At 34.9% G+C, this 26,670-nt stretch overlaps 1 protein-coding gene across 4 annotated transcripts in view; it reads right to left on the reverse strand.

The window, feature by feature from the left end:
* Positions 1-1,070: 1,070 nt before the first annotated feature.
* GK (glycerol kinase) overlaps positions 1,071-26,670 on the reverse strand; it is a 34,563-nt gene continuing 8,963 nt past the window's right edge. The window contains exons 6-21 of one of the 4 annotated variants that reach the window (XM_040531203.1): positions 26,204-26,341; positions 25,365-25,474; positions 24,725-24,791; positions 21,351-21,386; positions 20,607-20,674; positions 18,984-19,026; positions 18,023-18,103; positions 16,213-16,291; positions 14,304-14,400; positions 13,713-13,797; positions 10,690-10,810; positions 9,290-9,433; positions 8,260-8,340; positions 6,654-6,740; positions 4,614-4,684; positions 1,071-3,506 (exon numbers count right to left, since the gene is read on the reverse strand). In XM_040531203.1, the coding sequence (XP_040387137.1) occupies positions 4,641-4,684; positions 6,654-6,740; positions 8,260-8,340; positions 9,290-9,433; positions 10,690-10,810; positions 13,713-13,797; positions 14,304-14,400; positions 16,213-16,291; positions 18,023-18,103; positions 18,984-19,026; positions 20,607-20,674; positions 21,351-21,386; positions 24,725-24,791; positions 25,365-25,474; positions 26,204-26,341 (1,281 nt within the window). In that variant the 3' untranslated portion in view covers positions 1,071-3,506; positions 4,614-4,640. The remainder of the gene's footprint in view (positions 3,507-4,613; positions 4,685-6,653; positions 6,741-8,259; positions 8,341-9,289; positions 9,434-10,689; positions 10,811-13,712; positions 13,798-14,303; positions 14,401-16,212; positions 16,292-18,022; positions 18,104-18,983; positions 19,027-20,606; positions 20,675-21,350; positions 21,387-24,724; positions 24,792-25,364; positions 25,475-26,203; positions 26,342-26,670) is intronic. The other 3 variants (XM_040531219.1, XM_040531211.1, XM_040531229.1) reach the window with 3 other exon arrangements.

A 26,670-nucleotide genomic window follows, 5' to 3' on the forward strand; every position in this document is an offset into this window, starting at 1 on the left:
ATAGCTATAAACTCAGACTTCTTTAGATGGTAAGATTATGGCTTGGATGCTGATGTGGGTGTTAAGAATATACTATATTTTATATAGTTCTAATAATAGACTAAACATTGCATAAGCTTTTGTTGAAAAAAAAATCTACGTGTAAAGCATTGGTACTAATTACACCAAGAATGTTCTCGTCTCTTAATATTCATGAAATTTCAGTATGCTTTTGTGGAGTGCAGCTAAGGGCAAGGCCCTAGTTTTGCCATGTGAAAGGAAGTCTGGAACCTTACAAGCAGATATTGTCCAATACTAAGTAATAACATGTTACCCAAAGCTTCTGTGCTGATAGAAACAATCAGAAATCATTTAAATATATGACTCACACAACTGATTTTGACACCTGGAATGAAAGACTTTCTAACGACTGTTGATGAAGGCCATGTCCTTGGTGGAATTATGCCGCAGCAGATGTGTAGAGTATAATTTGGAGCTACAGAGTGACAACAAAAACGAGTCTGGCAGGCACACTCCATAAATGCACCCTGCACATGTATGCGTACCCCCATGCTTCTTTCTCAAAAGAAGAGAAATACCACGTGTTTCTAGAATGAAAACACTGCTGGGTGCACTATTTCATGTACAGTCCCTGCCCCAACTCATAATGACCTTTTAATCTGTGTCAATTACCAAGGAATGATGTAAGACTAAACACCAGCTGGCCCAGTGGCACCACCACTGTTGTTTGAAACCTTCATCTCACACCTGTGTTAGGACTGTACTCCCTTTCACCATTTTACTTGCAGCTTCCTGCTTTTCCTCAAGTCCCTCTGCATTCATGAAAATGGGAGACATTTCTAATAGAACCTCAAAACTGAATAGATCACTGAACACCAGAATGCACTGCTGGATGTATTTGATCCATACCTCTGAGCAACTTAGCATGTGTCTGTGATACTTAAAGGTGGGGCTCTATTGTTTAATATACCTCAATGTATACTAATGTCTCATGTAACAAGTGTTAATGAAAATGTGTCTGAAAGATAACATGGAAGAATAAACCGACAGTTTAGATCAATTTATTTATGGCATTTTAATACCAAGTTAATGCATGTCTCAAGTAAGAATTTATAAATCTGGTAATTTATAGAAAAAATAAATCACAGCTTCACAAAAAGCTAACTTTCAACAGTTTGCCCCCCCCAACCCCAATTTACAATATATTTCAACTGTTGGTAGAAAGTGGTGTGAAATTCTTAAAAAATATTTGCAACAGCAATTGAAAATAAAATTATGATATTTACTCAGTGAAAAAGTAATAGGAATTGTGTTTCCCAGTAAAAGATATATCAGAAAAGCAGCAAAAAATCCTCCTCCTACTTATTATGTGCTACCTTTCCCCCAGCCACATACATCACTGGCAAAGGCAACACTTAACAGTAACCATTCCCAGGTTCAGTACTTCAGTGTTTTTGGCAAGAAGTCAAACTCAGAAGTCCAGTGCTTGAGGTGTATGCTGCCCTTGCCTCGTGTGCTCCGAAGGCTGCTGTTCCTTGGTGTAAGATGGAATCAGTGACAGCTCAGAGTAAAGGTAGGGAGTATAAAGATTTTCCTATGGGTTCATGTTCATTTTTCACTCTTTCTTCACCTCTCCAATACAAACTGGAAAACTCATAAATTTTAATTATTACACCTCACATTTGAGTTCTTATGCAAGATGAGGGATTTGAATGTTGGTGTTGTATTTTCACTTGTGCACAAAAATCCCTTCTGTTAAATGTACACATGCAACCACAGGAGGAAAAATGTTCCTTCTCTAACTTAATTAAAAGTCACATTTTCAAAGGTCATTGCACTTGATAATAAAAAGGCAATTAATATGCATTTGATATTAAATATATCATACAGACCTGAACTTCTGTGCAAACCACTGCTTCAGACAAACACATATTTAACATTTTTTTAAAAACTAAGCCTCTAGTTAAACAAAGAAAAACTTTTAAAGAATATTTTTCAAAGACAACATTTTTTTTAAGAACACACAAAAACCACTCCCTTTAACTCCTAGTGCATTTAAACACCTCTTTGTAATTTGTTTTGAATTTCTTCATGTTGTTCCCACATTTAACCTTGCTATCATTCTATACTGATCCAGTGGCACGATACAAGAATACATTTTCTCTGACCTACCCAATAAGGCTGGCATTTGTCATGCTGTTGGTACAAACACGAAAGCTGAAGGTAAGATTATTGCCTCACTCCTGTACCTGTGGAAGATCTAAAGTTTCAAAGTGGACGCAACTCCGTTTTCACTCCTGTTGCCTGTGAATTCCAATGGCCAGTTTCAGGTGCCAAGTACTTACAATTCCAAGCCAGGGTTTTGGGTTGTCCCAGCATATTTTGTGACAACTTGCTGTTAAAATTATGGACATGGAAACTGAAAGGGAGATTTTGGTCCCTGAGGTATACTAAATGACAGCAAGAACTAAAGCACTGATATTTAATTTGGAGTGGACCCCCTTTAAGGAAAACTGTTAGCTTCAACTTTCAAATTTTAACAAACAATCACTAAAAATACCCTTAAGCAGGACAACAGAATATATGCAGTATTGGTCAAGAAAAAGTATACCGTACAGAGTAATTTTAAGAGTTTTCAGTTACTGAGGACAAAGAAGCTGTCCTGTGAATAGCATGCTGTATCAAATTTGTCTGTCAAAACACAAAAGGGCAAGAACATGAAGCACGGCCTAAAGCAAAACGGCCATTTACTCCTACCTCTTTAATGTACAGTTACAGGACTTAGTGTCTTAAATACTTAAAATTGGCAAACTGACTACATATGCCAGAAGCCAAACCAAACTTTTTAAGTCTTTAATTGATCATTTCAATAGTGCTCTGTTTACCATATCAGCAACTTTTTCATTGCCAAACCAGTGGCAATGTTTCCTACCGATAATATATTTTGAGCTAGAGATGAAAAGGTTAGTACCATTGAAGGTATTTCAGACCAGAGGTGACTAAAATAAAACATCTTTGGCAACCACATATGTATGATAGGTAATTCACAGCAGCTGGAAAAATTGTAAGATGTTTACAAAGTCCCATAGTGCATCATTAACTTTTTTCAGTGTGTTGTATAAAGTACTAACCCCTGAAAAGTTTAACTAAACATCTGAAGTCACCTCAGAAGTTGCAGGGTTTTTTATGCCAACTTTCTCAAACGCAGCTATGGCTTGTGAAATTTTAAAGGATGATGGGATATAGTCCACACAAAGGCCTCCAGTGCAGTTGGAGTTGATGGGGAAGAGAGGAGAGTAGTGAAGGGCTGAATACTTAAATTTCAATGTACCAGAGGGAGGTAGCTCAGGGACTGACAACAGATGTATTCATGAATGAATTTAGTCACACAGGTAGTATCATCACACTGGTGGTGGAATCTTTTCAAACAGTAAAACAAAATGAAACAAACAAACAAAAGTCAGCTGTGTCCAGAGAGTCCATTATGTAGTCTCATTTATCGTTACCTTAAAATGAGAAAGAACGTGCATTAGTTACATAGAATTTACTTTAAACCATTTTAACACAATATAACAAAGCTAAGTGATAGGAAGAATTCAGTATAACCATCTTGTGTTTTCAGTTAATGCAATTATAAATTAGATGAATCTTGTGACACAAATGCAAATAAAAGCTAGCACTTAAGTGTGTGGGATATGTATACAGCAGAAGAGGAGACACCATACTAAATAAGATGGGTAAACTTTTAACAAGGAGAAGAATTGAAGTAAGGTACACTGAGCTATTTTTTTTCATGAATATGAGCTCAGTTTTCAGAAATTTTGGAAATATTGCAACTGATTTGTAGAACTGCATTGTAATTCCTATATGTAAATTAGTATGCAATTCAGCAGTAACTGTCACAACACAAGGAATTTAAAAGAAAAACAGATTTTTAAAAACAACAACAACAAAAGGGTACTTAAGCAGGAGGCATATGATATTACTATCAGCACCGATACCTTACTTTGTGAGAATAAGGTCAAAAACTTTATGTCTCAGATGTAGCATAATATCCCATTTATAGCCAGACCTCTGGTTTTATACCTCATTAGAGAGGTGCCAACTTAAGCATGCAAAAGCATTTCTTTAAATTTGAGTCTAATAAAATATAATGTCACTTTAATTTAACCCTCACCTCCCCCAAAAAAGTACAGCTACAGAATATGTTGAAATCTCTCAGGTATCCAGATACAAAAGTAGCGTGAAAGACTTAGTGGAATCTTAACATAAGGACCCCAGTTGCTACATACAATTTGCTTTAATAGTGAAATAAAACAAAATATTAACTCTTTCTCCACTGGGGGAGAAGAAAGAAGATCATAAAAGAAAGCGCAAGTAAATGACCTGATTTTGATGAAATTATGAACTACAGTATTGTTCTTCATATTCTGTCATCAGGTGCTGCATGAAAAGGCAGTTAGTTTAGCAGATCCCTAAGTGGGTTTTTGCTACGTTAGTATTCTCTGTTCTGCCACAGCAGATTTTTGCTTCACATTTCAGCAGCTGTAAAAGCATGGCCTAGACCTACAGAGACATGTTCAACAACAGCGCTGCTGCCATGCAAGACTTACTGCTGTTTCAGCACATGAAGGATGAATTCAATCCTCTGTAGATTCAATCCTCAAACTTACTATACTGATGACTGCATTGGAGTTCCATTGTTTTGTTAAGAGATAAAATGGAACAAATTAATTAATGGAGTTACAGTACCAAAGTTAGAAGGAAAGCCTGGTCAGCTAGCTCTGGCTTTTAAAAGCAAAAGGGCATTTACCAGAGAAAATGTCTAAGGGGGTGGGTGGTGGTGGTGATGCAGCCCTGCTCCAATCAGCAGCACAGATTCAATATATCATAACATGTTCTACCCTAACACACAGATGAGCAAAACTACAAACAGTACACATCATCACTAATTCTACTCTTGTTTAGACACCATAATTTAAAAAAAAAAAAAAAAACAAAAAACAAAAAACAAACAAACAGGAAAGTTAGAAATTTCTTGCAACTTCTCCTGTCCCCAAGCTTACCATGTAAAGAATATAACAAAAATCCTCAATTGTTACTGGTTGAAAACAAGGGCAAAAAAGGGTTCTGAAGGCAAGAGTGAGCCAAGATGATTTCCACTTGTGGGGCAGAAAGACACTGGCAAGCTTAGGGAAGGGAGAAAAAGATCTGTTTTTATGAATTCCCATAGTGTAAGTTTAGATACATATGCAGGTTACTGATTAGTTGTTTTTACAAAGCATTAAGCCTGGAATTTAGGTAACTTATCTGCCCTCTTGATATTGATCTTCCTATTATTTTAGGCATCCCCCATGTGCTCAAGAACCTGACCTGGAATTAATATTCAAGTTGTTTAGTTCAGCTTGTTAAAAATTTACCCACTTATTCACAGTTGGTTTTATGTTATATTTCATAACCAAGATTGTTCTCATTCACAGATGTATTTCAGAGTTAGTACATCAATGTCAAACCATTTGTTCAGTGTGATTTTTAATCAGCATTTGTTTAGTTTGATTTTAGTTCTCCTATAAGCTCAGACAGTCTCTTCCATGCAAGGAAAATTACTATTGAACGGTTAATTCAGGCTGTATGAGTAAAAACAAGCATTATCAGAGGAGCATGCTGGAGTTCTCAGCTGTCTAATTAATACCCCACCCCTCAAAAAAAAAAAAAAAAAAGAAAAAAGAAAACTAAACAGTAACTTCAAAAAACCTTACTAAGAAGCAACCATGGCTATGCTGTAAAATATTTTCCTTGGAAAGAAATTTTGAAACACAGTGGCAAAGAACAAATGACATCACCACAGAAACTTCTTACCATACAAGTAATCTTACTACAATGTCTTACTGCTGGCATAAGTAACTAACACCATCATCCATCCATATTAAGAACTTTCTTTTAAAATAAAACATATATTAATAGGTTGAAGATGCATCTTCATTGCATATGCACACAGTCCTTTTTTCCCCAGTTTTTGTAGGTAGGTTTATTGGTGTCTCTTCTCTTTACAAAAAATGAATTCAACTTATCCATTAAGAGAAAAGTACTAAAAGAACATTCTGTAGATTAAGCAGATGAAGATTCTTAACCATACAATAGCTTCGAGGGTGCCAGAAAAAAAAGATGGGGGAGATACACAAAGCCTTTCAGGGACTGAAGAGAAGTCTTCCCTTATTTAGACCAGATCCTCTAAATAATTTAAAATGTTATGAGAAGAAATAAAAGACAAAGGGTGGAACCGTATTCTAATTGCAATGCGCAATGTAATGCAGGCAATACAAAACTCTGCTAGGCTGCTCCAAACTATCCAAACTATATTCTGTTTATAAACTGTGTACAGTCGGCATAGCTAGACAAAGGGAGAGGATAGTCCAAGGTTTCACATGCATCTAACAATTATGAATTTCACAGCACATAAAAATGAATTCAAGAAGGCATTCTTTGTTCCCTTAGGTTCTATGTGACTAAACACCCTTAAACACTTGTGTGCATGAACAACAAAAAGCATCAGTCATTTTTGCTCAAAATAAACAGTGGAATACAAAAAAACCCACAACACTTAAACTAGTGTAGACAGCTTTTAAAGTGATCTAGTTCAAATAATAACTAACCTGAGACGTACTTTGCTCCGATTAACATTACCATGCTACTCATAATAAAAAAGCCCAAGGGCAGACTACAGAAGATACTAGTGTCACCTGATGTCATCGAGGGGAAGATGTTTCCAGTCAAGCAAATCAAAAGAGAAATATATATATAAATTGCAATATATGTGTTAAAAATCATATGAACAGCAAAAAGTAACAATTGCAAGAAAAACTAAAACAATTTGCAGAAAAAAAATAAAAAAAGTTCATGCAACCCCCCCCAAAATAATTCAAAACAAGCTCTCAATAAGAGTTCAAATCCAAATTTCACTGTTAGAACTATCTAGGTGGAGACCATTTCTAGTATTCTCCAATCTTAAATGCTCCTAGAAGGCATAGGACAGTTTCAAAAGCTAGAACTAAAAAAATTAGCATTCTTCCTCTGGTATTGAAGTGGATAATCAGTGAGGTCAAGTTTTCATAAACATAACCCTTTTCACGTTAGCTGAAGAACAAGATCTAGTTTTATTTTCTGCAAGGCAGATATTCTAAGTTTCAAAAGGAGATAAAGAATAATAAATAATACACACATCAAGCACTTGGGATTTGGGGACACATAACAGCATTTAGATATAAGGCAACTAAATCATGATGCATAATACTGAAGTGAATCCTGTTATTCATGATAAGTTACCAATTTCCCTTCCAAGCATCCTTGAGAGAATTGTTTGTATAACTACACTGTTAAATAAAATACTTACATCTACATACAGGATGGTAAAAGAAAAAATTAGTTTTAGCTTTCATCAATAAAGTAAGAAACTTTATGCAGCTTGAGGGCTGCAGCTGTGGGTTCTGGGGGTAGGGTTACATTCTGAAGATTCTTAATCTTTTCAGTAGTTTTTCCAAGAAAAGTGAAATGAAATGGAAGTTGTGTGCTGTAGGCTGATTCAGGCCTAAAAACTTATCCTGAAATAGTGCTAAAATATAAACTCAAATTATAGATCATAGAAGACTGAAGACTATTCAAACCTGATAAATGGAAAAGTCCTCTACTTCAAACGAAACATCTTTTTTAGTCCCTCAAAGTGTATGTATATACTGTGTGTGTGAACAATAGGTGTATGCAGTGCTTCCCTTTATAACTTCTAGCTCTTAGTCCTTGGGAGTCAAGCAGGTTTTGATGTGGTTAGCAATCCCTCCTTCCTATACAGCAAATAATAAAGCCAAGATACAGCAAGAAAAATCACTGGATGAAACTTTCCTCTTTTTCAACATGAGTATAAGAAAGTTTATAAAATTCCTGCACCATCTTAGAATTAAGCTGTATCTCTTTAACAGGAACGATTTTTTTTTTCTTTGTAAACCATCACCATTCTGTGGAACCTGCAGCTAGTCTTGATTTAATGTCTTATGTTTTTAGAGACCTACAAGATATTGCTTGTGTCCTCCTTTCAAGAGGAAGACCTATCTATATCCTGCTTTGTTTCCACAGTGTTTTTAAGTAATCATTTTCAAATCATCAGAATAGTCAACAGATAGAATGAACAGAAAAGGTCACCAAACTCAAGATTAATTAACTAGGCTAGTTAGCTAATTAATATTTGACCTGTGTTAATGTCTGGTTTACCGTTTGAAGGAGCTTCAGATGTCTCCCAGCCCATAGATTTCATCACAGCTTTCTTCCATCTGGCATAGCGATATTCACTTTCTGAAATAGAGAAATCAGCAAACAGAAATGTCTGTCAGTGCCTATGAATACAACTACAAGTATTAAATAAGTGTTTTGAATTAATTAAAAGAAAAACCCTCAAAACAACTAAAATAACACAATTATGCACAGTAACAAGAAATAAACTTTAAAAACAATTTTCTGCATGTTCTCCAATTAGAAGATATACAAGTAGGACAAAATGAAGCAATTGTTATTCATGCATAAGCCCTTCAGTGTTGAAAATACTGTCTTGAAGAAGGGATCATAGCAGTAATTATAATCAAAATGGTAAGACAAAGTTCTTTACAAAAACAAGAAGAAATAATTGAAAAGGCAAAAATGTCATGCACATGGATTAATTATGTCAAGTACATGCTTTTTGTTTCTAGAAGCATTTAAGAATGATGAAAAAGTTAACTAAAAGAATGATCAGTGTAGGCCTTTTAAAGCCAAATTAGGAGTCTACCAAAAATACTCTGTCCTTTCTACGTCTGTGAAAACTCAAAAATGCACAGGAACTTTAGGAGACATCTTTCTCAGTAAAAATCTTTCAATATTTCTTTGATTTTACTTCCTGTAAGCCAAAAAAAAAAAAAGCTATTAACTGCAATGCCAGGTGACAAGCTTCTTTAAAAAAGTAAACCAAACCAAAACACCAGAACAACATAAAAAACCCCATCACATTAAGTAAACAGTTGACACATTCCCTGATGGAGCTATGTTGTTTTAACCTTTTTCCAATCCTACTAGTCAATAAATGAACAAAACAGCAAGTGGAATGCACTTTTTCCTAAACCTAACACTACAAAGCTGATTTTTAACATTTTTGAGGATATTTACATACAGCTGTTTTTATACTGGTATGTCAGACTGCAACAAAGAATAAAACTGATCTTTTGAACATAAAAGAGTTCACAGGTTCCTGGAGAACAGTAATGGGTTTTACCCTCTGGGTTGATCTGTGGTTCAAATCGTTCACATGTCACTGCTGTCAAATCTCCAGGATTCAGACTCCAAATTCCAACTCCTTCTGCAGCTCCTGCTGCCATAGCAGCTCCTAGAGCGGTTGTTTCAGGCATTGATGGCTTTACTGAAGTAAATCAGAGAGAAGGCCACGATGCTTTTTACTGAAAGTCAACTTGATGATATCAGAACTCCAGACTTACATATGTATCTAGAATGACACATATTTTCCTATAACTGTTATATGAGCTTCCCTTAAGTTTACCAACTACAAACCTCATTTTATTGCCATTCACATGATTATGAAGTTAACTTCAACTATGAGTCTTCCAAGTCTTCGAAATACCTCAGATAACTGCTTCCCTCAATATTGAATAGTGGGTGGCACCCCTGTCCATGGCAAGGGGGTTGGAACTAGATGATCTTCAAGGTCCCTTCCAACCCAAGCCATTCTATGGTTCTATGAATCACGTAATTGCTCATTTTTATACCATGTGCAAGGTTACTGACCACCACCAGTTTCCTCAGAGTACTTCTGTTAATAATATGACATTTTGTTGTCCTCTCCCTCCCCAAAGCAGCAATTACTGTTTTAGTAACCCATGTTGTTCTCCTGCTCCAGACACTTTGTTATTAAAAGCATCTATATTTAGAAAAGGCATCTTAAAAGAGGTTACACACCTGTACTTACTAGCTGGTTTGCCTTCCACAGGTGCTATAAAAGACCAAACCACCCCCAAGATGTAAATCTGTGCCATTAACTCTACAAATGCCTGCTTTTCTCCTTCAAGAGGAGAATCCCTTAAAAGCAGGTTTTATTGATCACATCCTTTCAAGTGCTAGCTATTAAGCACTGACAGTATAAGCCTTGTGCATTATGTCTTATTAAAGGCAAACTATAGTAACTCTAGAGTTAAAAACTTTCCACTGGCTTGCTATCCCTGAAGTGGCTCACAGGTTTATGTAGAAGTGCAGTGGAGGTGCAAAGTTCTGATTTATCTCTGAACAAGATTCTCAGGGCTGACATGTTGCAGGACAATGTAAATTTCACTGATTTTAAAACTGTTGGACAGTTAGATATTGATCAGACAACTTTAATACCGTCACAGTGCTACAATATTTCAACATGAGAAATGAGTCAGAGATGCTCTAGGAAAATGAACCTCAAAACTTGATGCTAGACCTAAATACTTTTTTTCTGGAAACAAAACAAAACCAAAATACACCCTTCCCATCTCCCCCCCAAAACAGCAACATTCTCAGCACTAAGAAAAGCCCAGCAAAAACAACAACAAAAGCCATCCAAACAGCCCTCGTTAGCCATTACACATGAACAGCGTTTTCAGCTTTAAAAAGAAAACAGGAGTCATAGTTTTGTCTTACCTACTGGAATACAGAGAATGTCTGATTGGAGTTGCATGAGAACTTTGTTATTGGTCATTCCTCCGTCTACTTGCAACTGACTTAGTGGTATCCCACAGTCCTTGTTCATCGCATCTAAAATCTGAAGAGCCATATATGTTACAATTTAATTGCAGAAAAATCTCCAAATGCAAAATATTGATAAGTCAGTGTTTGCTGAAGAGTGTTAAGTAGGTAGGTCTCCTTCCCTGTACACCGAGAGCCCAAAAAGGAGGTAGTGACAACACAGTTTTGCTTAACATACAGCAAGTGCATTCAATTTATCACAGAAATCCTAGTGTAGAAAATGTTTCTCTATACCTAGCCTATCCATTGCATATATGGTCTGAGAAGAACTTTGGGGAAAAAAAAAAAAAACTGATGACCACTACAAACTTCATTAAAGCTAACAAAGGAAGTACACAGCATCATCCTACAATCATCTATTACGTGGAGAATATTGTTTTTTTAAGGTTTTGTAAAAACAGTCAATTAAATGTATCATTTACATTTTTTAATGTCATTATATAATACTTGATGGGCATTAACTGGTGCAGAACGATTTTTCTGTCATTTTGTAAGTGTGCTTTTCTCAGCTTTAAATGACATAGCAAAATACACAAACCACAAAAAGAAACTACAGTGCATTCTATGCTATTCTGCAGTTCACAAAGTACCCAGTTATACAATCCTTGATTGGAATTCAACATCTTTCTGTAAACGAACAAACAAGTAGGTTGGTAAAGTACAGAAAACTATACAGAGATGGGTTATCCAGTAGAATTTATTTAATCCCAGAAACTAAGTCAAAAAGGAACTAAAAGCATTGCCAAACGATAAATAATAGTTAAAAATTAGAAGGTAAAAGGCCACCTTTCATTGTGGCAGAATCTGTACATGGGTCTGCACTGTTCAATACATTATAAATAACGAAGAATACAGGTTATATAGCAGAGCACCAAAGTTTACTGACAGTACTAAGCTAGTACTGCTCCGTACAGCTTGTTTTCTTCACATATCATTTTATACTCATCTATACCGAATTTCACCTGCTTTTTTTTTTTTTTTTAACTATTCAGAACTTCATCAGTGCCTCTTAATCTTAGCTTTACATATACTGCTGAAGCTCTGATTTTGTTTATTACTCTGCAAGAGCATGTTGAATCATACTATGTACTTAGACTAGAAGTCTAAGTGCAAGATGTAAGTGCATAGTATGCACTTAGATTAAAAGTTTTTGACTTTGACTAAAAAGCAAAAAGAAAGATAGAATCGAGGAGGTGATGAAGAAACAAAACAAATTATGATCATGCTGCTGCTATCTCTATTGTAGCGTAGTTAGATTAAGAGCAAGGTGTGCAGATCTTAGAACTGAAAAATGACTTCTTTTACCATAATACTTTCTGAGAGAAAAAAAATAATGTAACAAGGGTCATCTGTCTGCACAAGGAAGGAACTTTTGGGAGAAAAAATGAACAGAAGCTTAGAAGAACTGGATGGCACAAACAAACAAACAAAAAAACAATGAATAGGAATTTTGAGTCTTTTCCTGAAGGATATAAAAGACTTAATTTCAAATAGAATTAAACCAAAATAACTTTGCTTTCGAGAAGACAAAAATAACAATGTATCTTTGAAAAATGTGTGTTTTCTGCACATCTGGAGGACTTAATCTACTAATTTAAGCATGTCCAGAGACCTAATGAGGCACTCCTACCACTGTGATATAAGTACATTGACTAAAGAATGAGGAAATAAGGAAGAGTTAGATAAGTTCAGTTAGTTTCACCTTCAGGTTTGAAAGCTTTATTCCTCATCCTGCTACTCCCAGACACATGCCATCTCTTGTTACATTTGCTACAATCCTCTGCAAGTCAGCTGAGGTAATTAATCTAACAGAAAAATAGCCCAGCAAAACAGGGATAATTTTTTGCTGGAAAGATAAATGAGCTGTCACGTGAGATGGAATGGATGGGAGGAGAGACAAGGAAAGATAGGAGCAAGAAAACAAACCAGGCTATCACTTCAGTTTGCTGTAACTTTACCCTGACTTCTAGTATCAGAATTAAGAGCTTGCTATTTCCAAGCTCCTTCCCTGACTTTCAGAGGACTCAGAGGCTGTTAACACAGCTTCAAAAGCAGATGCCTTGGTGAAGTTTCTAGCTGTCTTTTTTCCACAGGAGTACTTCTTGCTTTACTTATTGTTGCTACAGAAACAACAAGCTGCTTTCCTCATCTCACACAGTTTCAGGTGGGTATTATTTTAAAACACAGAAGTTTAAATAACAAATTTAAAATATGCAAACATATTAAGGTTTCACTGTTACCCTTTGGGGGCTATGACTTTCATTTTGTCCTGTGTGTGTACAGAACACAAGGAGCATAAAATGCTAGCAGATGGTGATATAAAGATTTTAATGCTCAAACATACTGATATCAAGCCCTTTGATTTGGTTGAAGGATTAATTTATTGTGTGAGAATGTAGGTTTGCTTTTGCAGAATGCTGACAAATGCAAAAAGAGATGTGGGCAAAAAGTGAATGCAGATTTCCCTAGATATGTTTGGTGCTCTCTTGATTTAAATATTTTTTGTTTTTACGGAAAGCAACATCAGCCATATCTGTCACAGCAGATGATATAAAATGTAGTCTCTTCTGTTGTAGAACCAATACAGCATTTCTGTTATGGCACTGGCCTTGTCATTTACTGTTTGCATGTTCTGCCTCTCGTAACAGTCATAAATATGTTCACCTTATTTTAAGTGCGGATAAAAAGTATAATTGCCACTCCAAAATAATGTACCACCCAACCAGATCATTCTAGCTAAGTTCACAGGAAGAATCCTTCAACACTAGCATCATGTAAAGAAAATAATAGCATGGAAGTGTGATATGAAGCATCTGATCATCTTCATAGAATCTTTTTAATCCTCTCTCTTCCCGAAGAGTTACAGTCACTGTTCTCATACTAATTTACAATTAATTTATGAATCAATTTGCTTTTACCTCTCGTGTTTGAAAGCAGACAGCTTCTAGTGCAGCAAAGGCGATGTGTTTTTTATTTGTAAACTGAGTAAGGCCACAGATAATACTGTTGAATAGAGGAAAAAACAAACAAAAACAAACAAAAAAACAAGAGTTAGAACATACATCTTTACTAGAAAATCCTAGACCTAGGTCTTCTAATTCAAGTCTCATTCAGTTCCATTGTATAAGGACTGCTTCTTAACATTAAAAAGCTGGTTTCTTTTTAATCTGAATTCTCTCGTTTTTGTAATAAGCTGTTATCATGACAAACCTTTCAGTGTCCCAAAGTTTCCTGGTCCAAATGTTTTCTGTGCCCCTCCCCCTCCTTTTTTTTTTTTTTGGGTGGTGGTGGTGATTAGGATGAGTAGCTGAGTCAGCTCATCCTCCTTCTCCCAGTAGCAGTTGCTGTTTTGAACAGATTAAATACAAAACAGAAACAATGGTTGCTTGAAGACACATCAGAGAATGTTGTATCCAGACACACCAAAGGAAGAAAAAAAAATCTGATACCTGTAAGGATTTGTGACATAATTTAATCTTTCTGCAAATGTAGTTTATTCAGAACCTTACCCCCTTGCACTGGGTTCCCAGTACGGTGCATACAGTCCTGAAAATGCTGGCACAAAGTAGCAGCCATAGGAAGTCCCCGCTTCTGCAGCCAGTTTTTCTAATGCACACACAAACAGTCTATATTTAGCTTTTTACAACTGCACCAACACTTAAAAAATGACACTTAAAGATGTTATTAAATAGGGAAAATATTCAGAATATGTTAGGTAGCTACAAAAGCAATCAAGCCACGTACCATTAGAGTATGCAACTAACTGCCATTCTGCTTCTCTTTGACTAGCTGTCCATATCCAACAATATAAATGGAAGATGGGGCATGGGGGGCTGTGGTAAATGTAAAATCAAACTCCAGAATCATTTACTCGATATTCTGATCTAGATTCTGTGCGGTTTTCAAAGGGTATCCTGTGGGTAAAGAATGTTACCTTCAAAGCTTTCCAAAAGGTCACAATTTACTTGCATTTAAGCCAAGGCAAGAAAGTGAAACTGGATCAAGACCAAAGGGAGTTAAGAACTAAATTCCGATTAATTTCAAATGGATTTAGAGTTCTGAAATCTCATCTTAAGAATACAATCACATCCAGCTACAAGAAAATGTGAAGTTTCTTAATATCTGAGTAGTAACTTCAGATATCTGAACTCCTCAATATTAAAACGTATAATTTTAAAAGCTGTATTAAAACAGCCAAAACTACAGACGTTAATGTGCAGCTCCTTCCTGTAACAAGAAAGGAAAGTAGATTTTTTTTCAGCTTTTGTAATTTTCATGTTTGCATTGATCAAAGCAGAGCAATAGAGAAGAAGGTTAGGGAAACTTATTCAAAAAGTCTTCTAAAATGGTACTTTCATACAGATTCCACATAAAGGAGTGAAGGGAGAAGGAAGGACATCTTCAGGGAAAAAGACGCAATGACTAAGTCCCACATGATTTTAGCAACATTGACAAATTAAAGTTCTTGAAGTTCCTACATGTCAAAGATCTAATCAAACTTGTGAAGCCAACAGTTACTACAGCGTTTCAACAACCGGCTAATTCTAGTGACAGTAGCTTATATTCTTCTATATGGTCTGTCAGGCTTTCTCATGGATTATTGTTTTATGAGTTTTGCTTAGTCTCTGAAGCTTTAAGTCAAATTTGAATTGTACTTTTTCCACTTTTCAATAAGATATCAAATTATTAAAAAAAAATGTAATGAGTTACTTTATAGTCCAAAATCTTGTTATATCAGTCACTTTCAAACTGTTACAGTTGCATGTTTCTGATGTTTTTTCCTTTTTCAAAATTTGGTATATTCCTAGTTTTTATGTCACAAACAAGCTTGCTTTAAGTTCAGCTCATGCAGAAAACATTAGTGACCCAAATACTAAAGGATTACTGTGTTCTTAGCCGAAACAGACTGCCATCATCCACAATTTTTTAAGAGAGAGCTTTGCAAACTGAGGTCTCTGCATCAGTAGATATGAACCCTTCTACATAAATCATTGCATATTTAGAGCCTCAGGTTGTCATGTCTGTGACAGGAAAGAATATGTACGATCTAATATGCTTTGGGTTCTGTAATAGAGACTTAAACACTCTTGATTCTGGAAAACAATATTGTACAAAACCAGGAAACTGTACGGCAGTGCAGCATCTTTCTGAGTGCATGCTTGCTACGGAAAGTTGGCAAAGGGTTTCAAACACCTTAGTGATATGCTGTATGAAATATCGGTGAAAAATATCAGTAAGTAGTGATTTCATGGGTGCAAAACAAATCGTTTGAACACAGCAAAATATATGCATCTTTCAGCTTTTTATTACCTGAATATTTTGAGCTTTTATTCAACAATAAAGCAGTTGTCAGAATTCAAAAATTTATCAAGACAGTTGAAAACTTAAAATTAAAAGCTCCAAATTGCAAATACTCACCTATTTCCTGTGAAGTCTTAACGATACCTAGATTGTCCCTCAGCCAACGAACAACGGCACCAGCTATTGCAACAGATCCCTGAAGAAAATAAAATCACTACACTTGCATGCAATTTTTCCATGGAGGGGAGTTACCTAATTTTGTGAGCAATCTTCTTGGTCTCACTAATTTAAGGACAAGTAGGTCCAGTAGCCTCAGCCTTCTTTTTATAACAAATTAAATTTTTTATGCTTTAATTTTAAAAATAAGACTAATTATAGCTAGAGCCTAAGTACAAATGCCCAGAGAGACAGAAAATGTAGGCATTTTCATTTGTCAGTACAATTCCTCTATTGCTTCAGCAAATGGCCCTGAATGGTTCCATCACATCACAGATGAACGGCATGGCTCCCATCTCACACCAAAGTACAAATGGACTTCTCTACAAGACAGTTTCAAGTCTACTAGACTAAGCTTCAAGTAAACTGGAAGCAGCATTACAGTTTCATTCAGAGCCATTGCTATAAGGGAACAGGGGTGTTTTCTAAACAGCTAGCTATTACAGTTATAAAATAGAGGGATGATTAAAACAAAAGGCTGAATCCACATTTCTTGCCTCTCTGCAAAGTGTCTTATCCACTAAATTGTAGACAATTCTAGCATGGATGCCGCAGAAGAAAGAGCACTTAATAGCTTCGGTTGAAGCTATTTCTTCAGACAGTATCATTAAGGACTTGGAGATGAGGAAGAAGCAAAAGTGTGCATACAGGAGTCTGAGCAAGTGGAAATTAAATAAAATCACTCTCAACACAGTTCCAGTCCTTTCTTCAAGTACCTGGACTAAAACCAAAACAAACCTCTTACACACCTTCATAAAGTAAAACCCCCAAAGTTGCCAGAACATGGCAAATAAAAAGCTCAGCTTTCCTTAGGGAAGGAAAAGGAAATGAGCACAACCTCCCACATCCTAGTAATTGTAAGCCACAAATTATTTTCCCAGAGAAGAAAATCCTGTGTGTTGTCTTGGTCTGTTTGACATGAAAAACATAGGCTCTCTTCAAAAGCTCGATTGCAGCAGGCAATTCAGTACACATCTTGAAAGTAACTATTAGATCAGGCCCATTGAACAACATAGATGGAAGAATATTCATTCTACTGATCCCAAAGAAGCTTTGGTGCCAAATATGTGCCAAGCTGCTCTGTGTTTCAGAAGCAGAGCTTTAGAACAATGAAACCTTGAGTTAGAGTGAAAAATCCAGTTTTCTACAGAATTTGGATATCCTCAGAGTTGTGTGGAGAACTGAGGAACTAAAGGAACTGGAAGTAGGAACCTGATTTTGAGGTAGGTAAAAAGGGCTTTACTGTTTGATGAATCTTGTCCCAGAAATTTGGCTTAGATTTTTAAGTTAGAAGTAAAAAACATTTGAATGAAATAAGACAAAAGACATCTAGCCATGTTTTTTGTTAGTAGAGGACAGTTGATAGTTGAAACACTAGTAGAACAACTTCCTCCTTTTTAAACCCAATCTTAGTATGAATTTTTATTTATTTATTTATTAAAGATTTGGAAGATTGTGTAACTGAAAAAGTGTTTCAGCCATTATGCCAAGAAATGCAATGTAGAAATATTTTTATTAGATTAAGTGATCTAGATTGGAGGTAGGATAACCAAAACAACACATAAACATTGAGGCACACAAGATATAACAAAAAGCTATTTTAATTTCTGTGCAACTGAATAATTTCACTGAAGATTACAGAAAGATACTAGAAAACAGAAGTAAACAAAAACATGTATCACTACAGAGAGGAAGAAATTACTGTACTTACTTCTAGTGCATAACAAACAGGTTTGTCTCTGCCCAGTTTGTAAGCTATTGTGGTTAGAAGACCATGCTCAGAAAACACAGACTAAATAGGGAAAGAAGAAAGAAAAGATGAAGCATGAGCACAGGCAGAAAATATTTAAATCGGCATATGCAAATGATAATGACGAAGAGACAAAACCTTCACTTAAAAAAAAATAATATATATATATATATATATATATACACAAAATGTTTAAACAAAGTAAATTATTAATGACTCTATGAAAGCTACATAAGTTTAGTCAGGCATTGGAATGGGTTGCCTGGAGAGGTACCGTTCCTGAGAGTGTTTAAGGAAAGGTTGGATGTAGTGCTTAGGGACATAGTTTAGTGGGTGACAGTGGTGGTAGGGGGATGGTTGGACCAGACGATCTTGGAGGTCTCTTCCAACCTTAATGATTCTACGATCCTATAAACACCAAAGATAAAACCCCTGGACGGCTGGTTTTAGTTCTAATTTCCACAAGCTGCCTCAGATCTTTCCAGACTCTCTATAGCAAAAAAAATGGGGCTTTTCGAGAGATATGAATGGAAAGGAAGCCAAAGCTCTGCATCATTTTTTCAACTACTAATAGAAAGAAAAATGTGAAAAGAAGAAAAAGAATAGCCAAGACAAGGAACAGAGCATGTGGTTAAGTAACACAAGACTCAGCACTTTGTGGGTGAGGCTAAGGAACATACGCAAGGGAAAAGCAGGGAACTTGCTATGAAAAGTTCATTTTGCAGCTAGGATATAGAGTCTTACTGAAACACGTTGAACAGATTTTTACTTTCTGTTCTTTCATATTTCAATATTCATTTTTCCTCACGTCTAGCAGTGTAATTGTTGCTTATAAGTTTAAGAAATGTTAATTTACAGTTGTACTCAAGTATTTAAATGAAGATCAATAAAAACAAGTGAAAAATTAAAAAATGCAACTGACCTTCTGACCTGTATTGCACAGCAAGAAACATCCTGTTCCATACCTAGCATGAAAGCAAAGAAAAGCTAAAACAAGGATGTTTGAAGGATAAACAATTACTGCAATTCCTGAATCCACAACTCCTTTGTGGGGAATCAATACACCACTTTTTTTTTCTGCCTTTAAGTTTATGTTAGCATTAACTGATGATAAAATCATCCCCCCCAAATTAATTTAAATGCAACCTGAAGCTGAAAAATCTAGACCTACACCTCTCTCTCTGGTTATTTCTTGTATAGTACTTATCAAGGAGCAGAAAGGGCCAAAAACTAAACATGAATTCATCCTGGGTGGCAGTGTTTACTTATTTCAATTTAAGATGATTATGAAAGCCTCTTTATAAAATAAATATTTCAAAACATCAAATTCAAACTTCTAAAGGTGAAAATTCAAGACACTGCATTCCTGCCACAAAGAAGAGGGTTTTATTTAAACATATTTAGTTCAAATATTTCTAAGAGTGGCATGTTTCTCATTTGAAGACCATGTCACATGTATGTGTGCATACACACATACAAAGACACAGTTTAATAAAAAGAATACAATATACTCATAATCCATGCTAATTTATTCCAACTAATTATTAATTCTCAATATTTTTTACATCCTGAAAAAATCAACAACTTAAACATAGTACTGAGAAAGTCCTCAGTTATATTTGGAGAGAAAACAGGTAACAATACTACAAATAGGTTAAGCATTCTCATGTGACATTTAACTTTTACCATTTTCTTTAGTTTTTTTTTTCCCAAAAGTCTCTCGTGTTATAAAAATATTTTTATAAAAATACTTTGTGACAATACTGCTTAGAACCATGTTTGTTTTAATAAAATACAAGGCTACTAACAATTAGATTCGTGTACAAATATAAAAGATAACGTGAAGGTTAATTAGCAAGAAGTATAGATTAATGTGCAATTAAATCTGTGAAAGTCCAGAACTCTGTATATTCCTACATGCTCTGTTAGGCACACAATTGTAAATGAAACATCAAGTCATTTAAGCAAAGAGCTTTTCCTCAAATGAATGTTTGATTACACCATTTGCCTGATTTAACTGATCAGCTGTTTTAAACAAGGGAAACTAAGAGGCTGAGAGCTAGGAAAATAACATTTTATAATCTCCATATTGATCTAGACACAGAATGAAAACTAAGCACAGCAACCTAGAGGTTGCCTTTTCCTATCTAGCAATAGTCTGTTTTTTGTCATTCAAGTCTATGCAGTCTACCTTGCATTGCCCGTATTTGTTTAACTTTAGCTTACTCAGTTTACATTACCCTAGCAACTGCTATAGTCGGTATTTTGGAGAATTTTAAAAGGAAAAACCTTCTTTCACACAGAGGTATTTCCTCACAATGACTTTGTTCCAAAGTATACCTCACAAATCATTTCACTATTTTCCCTATTTCATTCAGAAGTCAGTACACTGTTTATTTTGTAGGTCAACACAGTCAAAAGGTAGAGCTATAGTTATGTCACAACTACAAAAGTATCCGGCAGTTAGGCTGAAAGAGAACATAACACTAAATTCAAAACAGAACAGTGACCTACTGTTTATCTTACAACTTTCCTCATAACTTACGTGTTTTTTGCCTGCCCATCTTGAAAACACATTTGCCCAACAAGAGCCGCAGACTGGTCACCCAAGCACTGAAAAAAAAAAAAAAGAATTTTTTTTTTTTAGCAAATGTCTGCACATGAATCACATTCATGAACAAGTAACATGAATAGATATATTTAACTATGACTCTAACCTATTAGAAGCACCCCGGTAATTGAAAGTGAGGAAAAATCCATAGAGATAACCTGTGCTTATTATTACTCTTCCTTTTGTAAGAACTGCAAATTAAATGTATCATGGAACTTATGGTGAACAACTTAAATCAAAATTGAAATTTACTATCTTAATGCATGTTGTAGAAAAAGCTGGGAATCTGCCCCAAATTTCTGGATTACGTATACACTGAACTACTATTATATATAAAGCAGAGATCGGTTCCATTTTGTTATGCTATTTATTTAGAGATTCTAAGTTTCCAACATAACTAGGCATGCATTAAAGTTGACAGCTGTTTTTGCATAGCCAGGCCTTATCTTATTAATTTACTGGGTTCTTCATTATTAAATTCAACCTCAAAATTTACTTCATGTAAAGGAAATTTACTTCATATGAAGGAAAAAAAAAAAAAAAAACAACCAAAAAACTGGAAATCATCATCTTAATTTGTAGCAGGATTCACCCTTCTTAAAGCTTTTTCCAGTGAAGAAATGCTCCTGCAGTATCTACCAGGTTCCTATGCCAGAATTTTAGTTGAAGTTGACTCACCCCAGAAATTGGTACACCTGTCAAAGCTCCAGATTTCTGAATCACAAAAAGAGAAAGAAAAGCTCCATATTAGCTTTCTGTGAATAGAAATTTCAGGCAGTCAAAAATAAGCTAAACTTTTATTTTAATAGGGAGATGCAAATCTTGGATGCAGACAAAAAACATGAAAGAAAGGCTAAATCATACAAGAATGGACAGCCGCTTAAAAACAGTGTCACTAATACTGTACAACTTGCTTTATAGTATCCATTTAATAGAAACCGTTGCAGTTTTCAAGACAAAGACTTCAATACAAGACCAACAAACTCACAAAAGACCACAAAACCATACAGGTTTTTCACTGAAGGTCCTCTATGTAAGCCAAATTAAACATAGTTACTTTTGAGTCTGCATCCCCTTGATCCCTAAAGTCTAGACTACAGTACTTCAGATTCACCTTCCAATTAACAAAAAAAAAATGGCTAAGAAAAAGCACAAACAGAATAGAAAAATATATCCCCACTATCCTGTTATAGCCAAACATGAAAGGTAACTCAACCCAAGAATAAAAGCAAGGAAAATGTGTAGATAAGCTGAAAAAAAAAGGGGGGGGGGGAGGGGGAGAAGAAAAAAGCAAGTTGTGATATCACTGCTGTTTATATGGTATCACATATATAAATATATCTATCACTTATGCAGTTAGCATGTTTCCACAATCAGTGCTGAGGTGGCAGAATCATGGTACTGTCTGGCAAAAGGCAGGACCCGATTATCACAGACAATAGTTTAAGCAGTAAAGAGACTTTTTTTTTTTAGTATTTTAATACTTCTTTCAATTCTGATAAAAATCTCTAGTGAGAAATGGAAGATGGCCTCAAGATATTTATAAAGGAGAAAGTGTCCTAGAGAAAAATACTTTCTCGTAGGAGCAACTGTTTGTCTAGGAATTTGTTGCATAGAGCAAACGAGGAAAAAAAACAACAGATACATCACATAAAGACAACTTTCTGGGAGAATAAAAGTCAAGTGAGAGAACTGGGTAGAGAAAAAAAAAGTCAATCCTGTTAAATTATGTTTATGAAAAGCACAGATTCCAATCCTGAACATAGCATATGTTAACTATATTTTAGTAATATTAAGATTGTAGTAAAATTAAGATTGTAGAAGCTGGAACTCTCTTCTTTTTGTATCACTTAAAGAGAAATGCATTGAAGTTGGTTTAAAGTCAGGAAAAAAAAAAAGGAAGAAAGATATAATGCCTAAAGGAAAACAGAAGGATCACGTAAACAGTATGGTTGAGTTGATTGCACATTGGACTTGAGCTTAATGCAGCTCATGCCTAAAATAGAGCAGGAAAGGGTCACAGACTACATGGCTGAGTCGAATTGTACATTGGACTTCAGCTTCATGCAGCTAATGCCTAAAATTGTATACTACCTCAATAGTTCTAAAGATAATTTTTTGAAATTATAGTGTACAGAAAACCAGATACAGTGTAACATGCAGCCTGTGTCAAGTTTAAAATGAAAAGGTGCAAAACAGTAAAATGACTAGAAAAAAAGTGACTGTGATGACACACTAGGCAAAGACAGATGCCTCATTTTAAGATACAGCATTTCAAGGCTCACACAGAAATTCTTCCAAACACTACCACATATTTTTTCAGTTGCATTCTTGCAGTAGGTATCATAATAAATCTCTATCTTGACTATTTTTACCTCTTTCTTTAAAATTGTTTCTTTATGGAATTGTGAAAATGAATTTTCAGTGAAGCCATGCAAGTGCATTTCCAATCTGATTTTTATTTATTTATTTTTTAATTCTCATTTCAATTGACTGGATTAAGGTAATTCATTTTATAGATGCACTAAAAACCCTGGCATGAATCTAATGTTTCAACATAATAGAATGAATATTTGTAGACAGAATGGCTCAGTTTCCTCATTTATAAAATGAGAAAGCCAGCATTTACTAGACAGTAGCTGTATTTTTGTGTTCGCTGTGAAAAGAAATATTCACCAGCCTACAAATTAAAGCAAATGCTTACATAAAGATTACACTTCAGAAGCAACTTTGACATGAGCACATACTGTAATATCTCAAATTTGGAAATACTTGCCAAATTTATTGGTCTAGAAAGCATGCTTTTACGAATCCTAAAAATCAATGGAAATGCACAGCACCTGAACAGAGTGGATAACATAGAGGTGGTCAGCCTAATGGAAGCCTCTACTCACCAGGCTAGGACAGATTTTCTAGTCAGCAAAAGGAAGAATGAGAAAAAAATGGGAGGAAAGGGGAAGAGAAACAAAAGTTCAAATTTAAAGTGACCAATGACCAGCTATTCTGTTTCAGTTGCCAGGTTGTATCTCCTTTTTCATTGCCACATTGCCTAGTATTTCATTTGCCTCACTCATTCAGCTTAATACAGCTCACTCTCATCTGACCATTCGCATTAGTAAAAGTTAGTAAGATTTCTAGTGGCATCATTTTTGACAGATTAGCAAAAGTACTTACATTTCAGGCAAATTAGAATTTCGTTTTAAATAAAATTTTAATTTGTGTTAATTACAAAATGCTTGTATGTTCTTAGCAAGCAATAGGGTAAAATACCATGAAAAAATGTGAAATCACAACATCTAGCTCATCCTATTCTCAAGCTTTAAGAATAAATTAGATGTCACTTTATCAGAAGAATTGGTACTACACATCAAAGTAAACTCGAAACCTCAGGGCAATGATAACAAATCATGTTTTACTCCTAAGTTACATTCACAGCTCCACTGGGAGCAGTGCAATTAGTGTAAGAGTTCACAATATTATTATTATTTTTTTTAAACTGAAGTTCTATGTAAATATACACTGCAAAAGGAGTTTATTAAAAACAAAAGGCAAAAAAGCAATCTAAGGTGTCACTTGTGATCTGCTAGTTCATAGAAACTGACCAAATTCTACCTTCAGTTATATGGCAGTAAGACGTTACACACTTTGCCCAGTCTTCTTAGACCATTGAGTAACTTTCACATATTTTTTTTTTTCAGTTGTACAAGAAGTACAAATATGGTGCCTTAATAACAGCAAGCTCTTTACTTTAGATCTACTGATTACACTTTACAACCTGATGGGTAATTTTTACATCAATAAGTACTTGTCAACAACTTGTCTTATATTTATCAAAAACCTCTCTCATCTTGCTTTGCTTTTTTGACTGATATTTAACTTCATATAATATCACACAGGAGATAATGACATACTACTCACAAATCAAACAATACTGGTCTAGAAAAAGCCGAACAATACCAGTCTAGGAAAAGCCGTTAGTTTTAATGAAAATTCTGTCAATCAATATTGATATAATTATATTTTTACAAGATCAACGTCACAAGAACACATACCATCAGGCCATAAATCTCAGATGAGCTTCGTACTTTTGGAAGTATTTCCATAGGAATATCAAAGAACCTGAACACAATACAAAAGAAGTTATATAAATGGTCAGTGATAAATCACGAAGGATTCTGCATTTATTTTCTTAAATAAATATAAGCTATAAAGAAAAAAAAAAGGTAACTTTGATTTCTAGGGTTTAATCCATCACTATATGTTTCCCCACTTCTTACATAATGTGACACTGAATCAGGGAGTAAAATGAGAAATATTTGAGTATTTTGAAGACATGTCCAACACTTTCACATGGGAAGTCTTTGCTCTTCCAACACTATCTTTATAATATTGTTACTAATTGTAACTGACTAAAAATTTAATTAAGAAATAAACAAAATATTAAATGCCATTGTTTCCATGAAATAGTCCTCTACTGACAGAGAAAAATCAAGGCTCTGCTTTTTTAATTAATCCAGATAGTTAGATTTTGGACATTTGGAGAAAAATGAATCTTAATTATTAATGTTAACAGTAAATACAACAGTAATAACTGACTGTAGTCTCGACAAGAAATTCTTCTATTAAATGTTTCTTTACATATCACTTACAGAATCTACTTAAAGAACAATATAACTGAAAATCTGAGCTTACTGGCAGAGCTCAGGATCCCAATCCAAGGAATGAATGTTGAACAACATCGTTCTACTGGCATTGGTTACATCTGTACAGTGAACACCTCCATTCTTCCCACCTGTCAAACACTGAATAAAAAAACCACACCTGTATTTGCCATGAAAAGATACACTTTTACTTCAACAAATTACAAAAAAAAAAAAGTAAATTCAAAAAGCTTTCAGCCTGGGAGTGGGAAAACTGATATTTCTGCAACTACTAAAGGCGAAGACTTAATATAGTGGAATTAAGGCATGGAAAAGATAGTACGGGTCCAGCAGTACAATAGTAAGGGTACTGCAGTACCTCTTGGATTCTTATGTTGCAAAGGTGGCTAATGCATCTTTCTGAAGTCCAAGTTTTTTGAAAGGCATAAGCAACGTTTTACAGAAAGTGGGAAATTAAAAATAAGCATCTACAAAAAAATGTAGTGCTATATGGACAGTACAAGATCATTTTGTAAGGAGCTTTAATGGAGTTTCTTTAACAGCTCGTAACAACATCACTGTGTGATCAGTGGGCATCACGTGATACAATGCTCCTGCTAGGATCCCATCTCTCTGCCTAAAGCTGTGCTAAAAACAGGCTATATTCAGCAAGTGAACTGGTAGGAGACAAAAAAATCCCTTTTTCTAGATGAAGAAAAGTATGAAATTGGTCAGAAAATTATGATTAAATATTATTACAAGCAGCCTGTAAATACTCAAAATTTGGTTCTGTCTGTCTTCAGGAAAAAATGCTTTTGTTATGAATTTGTTTGGTATGGGAAATGGAAATTCATTTTACAGAAGAGTAGTAATAAACTCATAAGTACATACCCATATAAGCCATGAATCAATAGTCCCAAACATTGCTCTTCCATTATCAACTGCTTGCCTAATCTCTTCTACATTATCCAAAAGCCACCGAAGTTTCACTGCACTAAAGTAAGTGCTAAGTGGAAGACCAGTCCTAAACTGTAAAATCAAAAACATAAAAAAAAAAATCAAAAAAAAGCATTTAGAGATCATACAAAGATCTTTTCAACACATACTACAGTTAAATATAAAAATAGTCATATCAAATGAAAAATGCAAGACTCAAAAGTCAGATAAATTAAGCAAACAATAAATCTAAAAATATCAAAAACAAATGGCTAGTGCACTAATAGACAAAGATCAAAGCTGATCTAAACGCAGTACAAAGACCATTTATGTGGAAACAGTTGTTTGCAGAAGTCCGGTCTCATCCAGGATATCTCCATGACTAGACAGCAAGTAAAGTTGATAAAAATGAGCAGCATGAC

Source organism: Cygnus olor, chromosome 1 (assembly GCF_009769625.2).
Source record: "Cygnus olor isolate bCygOlo1 chromosome 1, bCygOlo1.pri.v2, whole genome shotgun sequence".
Lineage (NCBI taxonomy): Eukaryota > Metazoa > Chordata > Aves > Anseriformes > Anatidae > Cygnus > Cygnus olor.